At 42.0% G+C, this 10,695-nt stretch overlaps 1 protein-coding gene across 2 annotated transcripts; it reads right to left on the minus strand.

Annotated features, from left to right (window-relative positions):
- Positions 1 to 6,966: 6,966 nt before the first annotated feature.
- On the minus strand, positions 6,967 to 9,791 carry LOC109751336 (zinc finger BED domain-containing protein RICESLEEPER 4). Of its 2 annotated transcripts, XM_020310226.4 has the most exons (4): positions 9,439 to 9,791; positions 7,532 to 8,239; positions 7,384 to 7,448; positions 6,967 to 7,272 (listed from the first exon to the last, which is right to left on the minus strand). In XM_020310226.4, exons 2-4 carry the CDS (start codon positions 8,136 to 8,138, stop codon positions 7,240 to 7,242), a joined length of 705 nt encoding a protein of 234 aa, XP_020165815.1. In that variant the 5' UTR covers positions 8,139 to 8,239; positions 9,439 to 9,791; the 3' UTR covers positions 6,967 to 7,239. The 2 variants fall into 2 exon arrangements, 1 of the variants encoding a protein (XP_020165815.1); XR_012180906.1 differs by lacking the exon at positions 7,532 to 8,239 and having other exon boundaries at positions 9,439 to 9,787.
- Positions 9,792 to 10,695: the final 904 nt, after the last annotated feature.

Genomic DNA, 10,695 nt, shown 5'->3' on the forward strand with positions numbered 1-10,695 from the left:
TCCTGTGCGGAACCGATGCTTGTTACCTTTGAGGACTGTGCATCCTGTAAGTGCATCTAGTGCCCCTTAGTGATTTTGGTGTATTGAAGACTTATAGGTTAAGGATCTAATGTGTTTATGAGTGTACACAGGTCTATAAGTCTATGAGGAGTTTGATATTTACAGAGAAAGTCGACCGCTAAAAATGAAGTTCTTTGACTGAAGACTTTCTGAAGACTTTGAAATTGAAGAAATTGGTGTAACCTTGAAGACTTGGTATTCATTCGAGGAACATGAAGTGTGAAGACTTTTGTTTTCGTAGTTTCATTTTCTCTTTCTTGAGTCATAGGAAACACCGTACTGTTAAAGGGGGTCGAGGAAATACTAAGGAAAAATTTCCATGTGACGCTCAACTCAAAATCCTACACCTACCAATTCCTTCGAGTGAAGCCATTGGAAATCTCATACAGTTCAGTCAATTTCTTCAGTGACAGAGACGAAGTTCTTCTGGTCGCTGAGAAATTTGTTCTGACTGAGGAGTTAGGAATTCGCCAGTGCGGATTGCCTACACAGTGAGGAACATGATAGCCCTGAGGAATTTGTACCTCAAATTTCCGATCGTTGCTGTGCTACGCGCCAGCTGTCCCAAAATATCTTATCCATCCAACGGTCATATCATTGAAGGGCATTTATGTCTTATCATGTCGGGCTGCTCCCTAGGCTATAAATAGCCGCCCCCTACAACCACTAGCTGGTTGGCTGCTCTGAGAGAAACTGACACTTGTCATTTGAGAGCATCCCATCCTCCGAGGACTTTGAGCGAAAATCATCGAGTGAGGAAAACCCAAACCCAAACACCTACAAACCCAAAGTGATTGAGCATCACTGAAGAGATTGATCCTGCGTGGATCCGACGCTTGTTACCTTTGAAGACTGTGCTTCTTACAGACGGTTAGGCGTCATGGTCTAGAGCATCCAAGAGGAATTGTGGATCGCCGAGTGACCGAGTTTGTGAAGGTTCGGAAGTCACCTGAAGACTTACCACGAGTGATTGGGCGAGGACTGTGTGTCCTTAGCTCAAGGAGAATACGGTGAGGATTGTGTGTCCGGGACTGGGTGTCCTCAGGTTTAAATAGCTAGCTGCTCCAACCAGATGTACAACTGAGACAGCAGTTGGAACTGGTCTACCAAATCATTGTCTTCACCAAGCCAACTGGTTCTATTTCCTCAACTACTTCATTTCCCCAGTATTGTGTTGTTTGCTTGTCATATCTGTGTTTGAAGACTTTGACTGAAGACTTTCTCAATTTCCTGAGTTCAATTTCTTCGGTCTGTTTGTCTTCATCCTGTGCTATCCTGTGTTTACGCTTTCTGTACTCTGTGCTTGTCTTCATTTCATCATGATGACCATGCTTGTCTTTTGTTATGTTTACTTCTGAGTACTTATTCCGCTGCAAGTAGTTCTTCGCTAAGGAATTTCCTCACTAGCAAATTCCTCAGTGAAGAATTCATAAAAATCGCCTATTCACCCCCTCTAGTCGATATAACGCACTTTCAATTGGTATCAGAGCCAGGTTCTCCCTTGTTCTGTGTGATTTTGGTTTAACCGCCTGGAGTTTTAGTTATGTCGACCGCAGGTATGATCAAGGTGTCTGTTGGGTGTCCTAGCTTCGACGGGACGGACTACCCCTACTGGAAGAATAAGATGCGAATGCATCTTGAGGCAATTGATAACGATCTCTGGTATGTTGTGGAAAATGGTGTTCCCTCTGTCTCAACCTCACTGGACGCTACCGATGTGAAGAGATTCAAGCAACTCGACTCTCAAGCGAAGAATATCATATGTGGCCATCTGAGCAAAGGACAGTATGGTAGAGTGAGTGCTTTGGAAACTGCTAAGCTTATCTGGGATAGGCTGTCCAAAGTCAATGAAGGAGTTTCAACTCAGCGTGACTCTTGAGTTGATGTTCTTCGCAATCTCTTCAACCGCTTCAAAAGACTCGACAATGAGAATGTTCAGCAAACCTTCGATCGCCTCACTGACATCTCAAATGAGCTTCAAGCACTTGGTGCCACTGACATCACCGACCATGAGGTGGTGAAGAAATTGCTGAGATCGCTTGATTCCTCATTTGATACTCTGGCACTAATGATACAAGAGCGTGCTGATTACAAGTCACTTGACCCCGCTGATATCCTCGAGAGGCTAAATACTCATGAGTTCCAGCTTGCTGAAAAGAGAGATCTCTATGGTTCGAGCTATGGCAGATCACGTGCACTCAAGGCCAAGGCAGTGTCTGAGTCCGAAGATGAAGACTCTGGTAGCAGCCTGGGTGACCCTGAAGAACTGAGTCATGATCTAGCACTGCTCGTGAAGAAATTCTAGAAGTTCTCAAGACGTGGTCGCTTTGGAAGACCCTCAAGGAGCAATGATTCGTCATCCAGTGACTACAAGAAGAGGCTTTGTCACAAGTGCAAGAAACCTGGATACATTCAAGATTGTCCTCAGTGGGAAAAGGAATCAAAGAAGAAGAAATACAAGGATTACAGTTCTGATGATGCGAAGAAAAAGAAGAAATCCTCAAAATCTTCATCATCAAAATCCTCAAAGTCTTCATCTCACAAGAAGAGCAGCTCCAAGAAGGCTCGGGCATTCATTGGCAAGGAAATAGACTCTGAAGCTGAATCTGAGGAACAAGAAGAAGAGGAGGCATCTGAGGACTCCGAGTCTGGTGTGGCGAGCCTAGCCCTCGCTACTGCATTCGTCAGCAAGTCTATCTTCAACTCTGAAGAAAATGACCTCACCAACAAGGCTGATGAAGGCAATGATGACTACGCTCCCACCTATTGCTTCATGGCAAAGGGTGCCAAGGTACTAAAATATACCTCCTCTGAATCTAGTGAGAATGAATCTGATGAAAATCCTAAGCCCAGATACTCTAAACTTGCTAAGATTGTTGTGAAACAACAAAAGGCTTTTGAAAAGGTTCAAAACATGCTAGACAAAAGTGATGATATGTTGGGTGAAGAAATGGATCGCACTAAAGCCTTGACTGAGAATCTTCAGAGACTTCAGACCAGGTTTGACAACCTTCAAGGTCATCATAACACTCTCTTGTCTGATCATGAGAAGCTTTCTTATGAATTTCTTCAAAGAAAGCAAGATCTTGAGAAGCTAAGAGTGAGTTATGAAGATCTTCAGAAGGAGCGCGATTCATTACTTGCTCAACAAATCAGCGCTGCTCAGGAAGAATTTGTTCCTCCATGCTTGAAATGCATTGAACGTGAATCTGCTAATTCTTCACCTGAATGTTCAAATGCTTCAAATGTTACAAATTCTTCACCTACCTCTGTTATCACTAATTCCTCACCTGAGGACATTGCTAGTATCACTGACGATGCAGGGCTGAAGGAATTGTACATGACAGGCATGTATAAAAGCCTCAAAGGGCATCATACTCTTTGTGATGTGCTTAAAAAGCAGATCCTCAACAGGAACCCTAGGAAAGAGGGTATTGCCTTTGAGAGGAAACTCAATGCTGATGGTACATATTGGAAGCCTGAGCAGTACCCCAAAACCTCATGGGTTGCTGCAAAGGGACCTCCAGTTGATCCATCTAATTTATCTGGTTATACATGTGAATCTTCTCATTCTTCTGATGAGTCATTTGACTCCAACTATAAACTGTTCAAAAATCAGAATGGTGAAGTATTTGCTAGATATGTTGGCACTAACTGCAGGAACGGTTCCCCTATGAAGAAAATCTGGGTTCCCAAAAGGTGCCTTGAAAGTCTTCAGGTGAATGTCCTCATGACACCACGTGTGAAGAATAGGAACCCCAGATCAAATTCTTCATATGGACCAAATTCTTCATATGGATCCAAGTCCTCATACGGACCAAATTCCTCACGTGGATCAAATTCCTCAAAAGGATCAAAGTCCTCATATGAACATCATCGTGCTAACAACTCTGTTTCGCAGGGAAGAGCCAAGGGCTATGAATATGAGCATTATTCTTCTAATCATTATGTTCATAAGTCCTCGAAGAATTTCTCTGCTTATTCATATGCTTACCCTAACCCCTCTTATGTGAAACGAAATGGCTTGGCCTCTATGCCACCATTCTCATATGGAGCTCGCAGAGTGATGAACTCTTTGCCACCCCTTCAGATGTGGGTGGTGACGAAAAAGAACTAATTTCTTCTGCAGGGTCAGGTCTCCAGACGTGCTCAAACGTCTGAAGAATTTGCTGGGACCTGACAAAATGCCTGAAAGGACGCAGGCTAACCATGAAGAAATGAATTTTCATTTCACACGTCCCCTACCGATTTATTTGTTTTACTGCTTGATGAAATTGATCTGATGAATTGTGATATCATATTCTTCACTGCTGAAGTATATGAAGTTCGTAAGCTGCACTAATTCATCTGCAGGATGATCAACCCAAAGCCACTGAGTGGGTCCTTGATAGTGGATGTACAAATCACATGACTGGTGACAAGAATCTATTGATGGATGCTCCCTTATCGTCATCACATCTGAAGCATATCATCTTCGCTGACAAAAGCAAAAGTGAGGTATTGGGTCTAGGTAAGGTTGCAATCACAAAGGATCGACACATGGACAAAGTCATGCTTGTTGAGTCCTTAGGATACAACCTTATGTCTGTCTCAATGCTTTGTGATCTTGATATGGTTGTTGTCTTTGGCAAGTATCGTTGTGTGGTGATTATGGAAGCTGACAATTCCAAAGTCTTCGAAGGCTTTAGGAGAGGAGACTTGTATATTGTTGATTTCTCTGCAGATTCACAACCAGCCATGTGCCTACTTGCAAAAGCCTCAGAAGGATGGCTATGGCATCGACGACTTGGTCATGCAGGCATGAGGAATTTGCACATGCTTGCAAAGAAGAAGCATGTCATTGGCATTGAGAATGTCAAATTCCTTAAGGATCACTTATGCGGTGCCTGTGAAGCTGGAAAGATGACCAAGGCCAAGCATCCAGCGAAGACTATCATGACCACTACTCGTCCATTTGAATTGCTTCACATGGATCTCTTCGGTCCTAATCACTATTCCTCTGTTTCAAATGAAGCATCTCAATATGGCTTTGTTATTGTTGATGATTACTCTCGTTACACATGGGTACATATCGTCACTTACAAATGTGAAGTGCAGGAAGTCTTCAAACGATTTTCCTCGAGGGCTTCAACCAACTTTGGTGTGAAGATCAAGCACATCAGAAGTGACAATGGCACTGAGTTCAAGAATTTGGGACTCGATGACTATCTTGATGAACTTGGCATTACTCATGAGTTATCTGCTCCTTATACTCCTCAACAGAATGGCGTCGTGGAGTGCAAGAACAGGACTCTTGCTGAGATGGCTCGCACTATGCTCGATGAGTACAAAACACCTCGTCGTTTCTGGGTTGATGCAATTGATACTGCATGCCACATCATCAACAGAGTATATCTTCACAAATTCTTCAAGAAGATTGCCTATGAACTCCTCACTGACAAGAAACCCAATGTGAGTTATTTCAAAGTCTTCGGTGCTAAATGCTGGATAAGAGATCCTCATCACAACTCTAAATTTGCACCGAAAGCACATGAAGGTTTTATGCTTGGTTACGGAAAGGACTCGCACACCTACAGAGTCTTCAACAATGTTCTTCACAAGATTGTTGAAACTGTAGATGTGCGGTTCGATGAAACTAATGGCTCGCAAAGAGAGCACCTACCTTCTGTGATAGATGAACCAGCACCTGAGGATTCTATAAAGTTCAAGGCTACTGAGGACGTCATCCCTACTGAAGAATCTGCTGAAGAATTCATTCCAGAACATGAAAAACGTCAAGCTGATGCACCTGAGGAAATTGATGATGAAGAAAATGTTGATAAAGTTCCTCAACGACAATCAACTCATCCTCGCGTTGCAAAAGAAGTGCAAGTGGAGAAGATCATCAATGACATTAGAGCACCAGGTCCTCTCACCCGCTCAAAAGCTTCACATCTATCTAACTTTTGTGGGCACTATGCTTTTGTCTCTATCACAGAGCCCGCAAAGGTAGATGAAGCATTTCTGGAGCCTGAGTGGATTCAGGCCATGCAAGAAGAATTACATCAATTCAAGCTCAACAACGTCTGGGAACTGGTCAACCGTCCAGATCCTCGCAAGCATAATATCATTGGCACAAAGTGGATCTACCGCAACAAGCAAGATGAAAACGGCCTTGTGGTGAGGAATAAGGCACGACTAGTAGCTCAAGGCTACACACAGGTTGAAGGAATTGATTTCGATGAAACTTTTGCACCTGTTGCTAGACTTGAGGCTATTCGCATATTACTTGCTTATGCTAACCATCATGATATCATCTTATATCAAATGGATGTGAAAAGTGCATTCCTCAATGGTAAGCTTGAGGAAGAAGTATATGTTGCTCAACCCCCAGGTTTTAAAGATCCAAAGAACCCTGACAAAGTCTTCAGACTCAATAAGGCCCTCTATGGCCTCAAGCAGGCCCCTCGGGCGTGGTATGATACTTTGAAGGAATTCCTCATGAAGAATGGCTTCACACCCGGTTCACTCGATCCTACTCTCTTTACTAAGTCTTATGATGGTGAACTGTTTGTGTGCCAAATATATGTTGATGATATTATCTTTGGCTGTACTGACCAACGTTATAGTGATGAATTTGCCTATATGATGAGTGAAGAATATCAAATGTCTATGATGGGAGAGTTGAAATTCTTCTTAGGTCTTCAAATTCGTCAACAACGCAATGACATATTCATATATCAGGAGTAAGGATGGCAATGGGTAGGGTATAGGGCGGGCACAAGAATCCCATACCCATGCCCATGTTGCTCATGGGCACAAAACCACACCCATACCCGTGCCCATGGGCACAATACACTGCCCATACCCATACCCATCGGGCACCCATCGGGCAGCTCAATAATACATATATTATGTCATCACCAATACAAAATATAACAAAATAAATTAATTATCTCAATTCACAATTAACAAGCTGACTGATGACAATCACACGCTTAAGTAAATAATCTGACTGTTCGCAAAACCAATGGTCGGACAATCACACGCAACAGTAAATAACCTTATTACATGAGTAGCCAATAATAGCAGTGCAGAATTATGTAAAACAAAAAAGTACATCTCCAAATCTTGAAACATGATTTTATTAAATAACAAATGTGCTTTCTATCGCGGCCGCCAACCAGTAGCTCCAGGTCTTCATTCTTGAGTGATAATTGAAGTAGATTCATCCTTCACATGATACAGATCAAAAGAACATTATTTAATTATGCAGCAATAATCTTACAATTTATGAGCAAAATCTTGAAGTGCAAACAACAAGGTTGCAACAAAAGTAGTTACCATCTCTTCTTCATTGTCCTCAAGAACACTTTGAAATGTTGCAAAGAGAGTGGAATTCCAGCCACCTAATGAAATAACCAACAATTAGTATGTAAACAGCAAGGTATTTCGAAAATAAAAATAGGATGCAAGTTCAAACATTGAGTACCTAATAGATCAGCACGAGACCAAGCTTGCATGCATATGAGAGCTTCAGACACATTAGGAGTAAGTCTACTACGGTGTGCACTAAGAACTCTACCACTAGTACTGAATGCACATTCTGAAGCAACGGATGTTATAGGAATAGGCAATATATCACGAGCAAGTTTCTGTAAGGTAGGATACTTGACGCCCCCAACCTTCCACCAATCAATGATGTCCAGGTCTGGTGTTCTAGGCAGAGGAGCTTCTTCCAAATACAATTCCAATTCTGTATGGGACGACGAAGAAGAAGAAGGTGTAACGACACGATTGGACATATAAAGATCCAAGAGTTTCATGGCTTCATCCTCTTCTCCAGATGGGATTGAAGTAGCAGAAGCATCCCATGTATCCTCACATTTTGCTTTATCTTGGTATTGCTTTACCAAGTCAAACATTAACTCCCTCACTTTCTCTATTTCTTTGGATGCATGATGTCTTCCGTAAAGAGGACCATATAGAGCATTGAGAAAATGAAGTTTGTACCTTGAATCAAGGACTGTTGCAACTGCCATAAGACCATGTATATCTTTCCAATACTTCTCAAATTTATCCTTCATTTCCTCTGACATTTTTTGTATAAGCTTATTTTCACTTTTACCCCATTTCCTTATGGCCAAACGAATGGTAACTACTTTAGGGAAAAAGAGATTTGCTGTTACATACTTAGTTCCTGAAAATGACTCAAGGTACGGAATGTTTAAAATGTAAAAATAGGAAATATTGTGATCGCTAAATAGCAAAATTTAAAATGAGAATAACCAGTAACTAATTAACATTCTTTGCACCAAAAACATGCAACAGAAGAATCTTAATTGGAAGTTTATAGATATTAACTAATTAGTCAAACGGGAAAACACAATAGTGCACACACGACTATGTACATGTACTGCATACACTAGTATAAGAATATTATTCAGTTTGGCGTACACTAGTATAGGAATCCTTTTCTACCGTTCACGCATGCACATACTGTTACCTAGAGTAGAAAGCATATAGAGATTATATTAATATGTATAGAAGTTATGATGATGGACTAAGATAATTATGAGACTCTATTCTGTTGCACCTACCCTGATCGTCAAAGCTAACAGTTTGCTCAAAATGCGTTTTAGTGAACGATACTATGCACTGAAATTCAGTCATGGCATTTTTTTCAGTATAGCATGAAATTTATAGAGACTAGCCAAATAAACTTCACTTGATTTCATCTACTTATATTCTTCAGGGTCACAGGAGGCCCATGACTGAGCTACCATTCACTCATGCCATGCATGATGCATCTAACGATGAAAACTGCAGGTGCAGGTTCGCAAGCCGTGCATGGAAGTTGATATTTGCAGTCTGTTTAAGGAATCCGACAGCGTCCGGTCCAAGAATGAGAATCATGTGTTTTCTTAATAGTGACTTGAATCTAAAATCATAAAAGTATGTTTGTAGTTCAGCCATGCTTTGCGTATTCAATTTTTTTAACAAGAATACAAACAACCAAGTTTCTGAACTGTATAGAAGATACTCTTCAGTTTCAGTAAAAATGAACCAAGGTACAAAATGTTTAAAATGTAAAAGAATTGAAATATTGTGATCCCTAAATAGCAATATTTAAAATCAGAGTTACCAGTAACTACTTAGCATTCTTCGCACCAAAAACATGCAACAGAAGAATCTTAACTGGAAGCTTATAGATATTAACTAGTTAATTAAACGGGTAAACACAATAGTGCACACACGAATACATCCATGTAGTGCGTACACTAGTAGAGGAATATCCTTAAAAAAAGACGTACACTAGTACTGAACAAGAACCCATTCGATCTACACTAGTACTGAATCAGTTCATACTCATTTTGTACGAATAGGTAAGATTCATACCCTAAACGTCGGCAGTTTTGCCTGGTCATCGGTGCGGTCCTGCTCCCTGCCATATGGTACTGGCTCGCGGCCCGCCTCGTCGCTGTGGCCTACCTCGCCTTTGCCGCAGCCCCGTGCTGGGACGGTCACCACGGAGGGCGACTTAGATGGCTCACCGTTGGGAGCCTGGGATAGATGGAGATTTCAGAGAAAAAGGGAAGGTTCTGGGAGGACGACCAGGAGAAGAGGAGACGAGGCCGTCAATTTGTCAACGATTCTATGGGAAAAATCATGTTGTAGCATATACTCTGGGCTGGTAGAGTAATTTACGGCAGAGTAATTTCCTTCTCCTCTATTTTTGATCTGATTTCCTTATACTCTTTAGATAACAAATGTGATTATGTGGCTACAAGGAAAGAGTTAATAGGGCAGGGAAGGAAGGTTGTCAGACTATCTGGTCGGGTTCGGATATACCCGCGCATAAAGAATTATGCCCATGCCCTACCCACGATTAATCGGGTCGGGTTCGGGCGCTGCCCATGGGCACAAAACCATGCCCATACCCTGCCCATTCGGGTCGGGTGCCCATGCCCATGGGTAACTTGCCATCCTTACTCAGGAGAAATACCTCAAGGATGTACTGAGGAAATTCGGCATTCAAGATTGTAAAGGCATCAAAATTCCTATGCCCACAAATGGCCATCTTTGCACTGATGAAAATGGTATTGACTTTGATCATAAGGTATACCGCTCCATGATTGGTTCTTTATTGTACTTATGTGCATTTAGGCCGGATATAATGCTTAGTGTTTGCATGTGTGCCCGATTTCAAGCTGCACCGAAGGAATCACACCATAAGGCTGTGAAGCATATTCTTCGATATCTAGCTCACACACCAACACTAGGATTATGGTATCCCAAGGGCTCGAATTTTGATCTCATTGGATATTCTGACTCTGACTATGCTGGTGATCGTGTGGACCGCAAGTCAACATCTGGTACATGTCATTTCCTCGGACGATCTTTGGTCTGTTGGTCCTCGAAGAAACAGAACTGCGTATCACTGTCTACTGCTGAAGCTGAGTACATTGCTGCTGGTTCTTGCTGTGCTCAACTGCTATGGATGAAGCAAACTCTCAAGGACTATGGCGTCAACGTGAAGAATGTGCCTCTCCTCTGTGACAATGAGAGTGCCATCAAGATTGCTCACAACCCAGTTCAGCACTCGAAGACAAAGCACATTCAGATTCGTCATCATTTTCTTCGCGATCATGTATT

Source organism: Aegilops tauschii, chromosome 1 (assembly GCF_002575655.3).
Source record: "Aegilops tauschii subsp. strangulata cultivar AL8/78 chromosome 1, Aet v6.0, whole genome shotgun sequence".
NCBI classification, from domain to species: Eukaryota; Viridiplantae; Streptophyta; class Magnoliopsida; order Poales; family Poaceae; genus Aegilops; species Aegilops tauschii.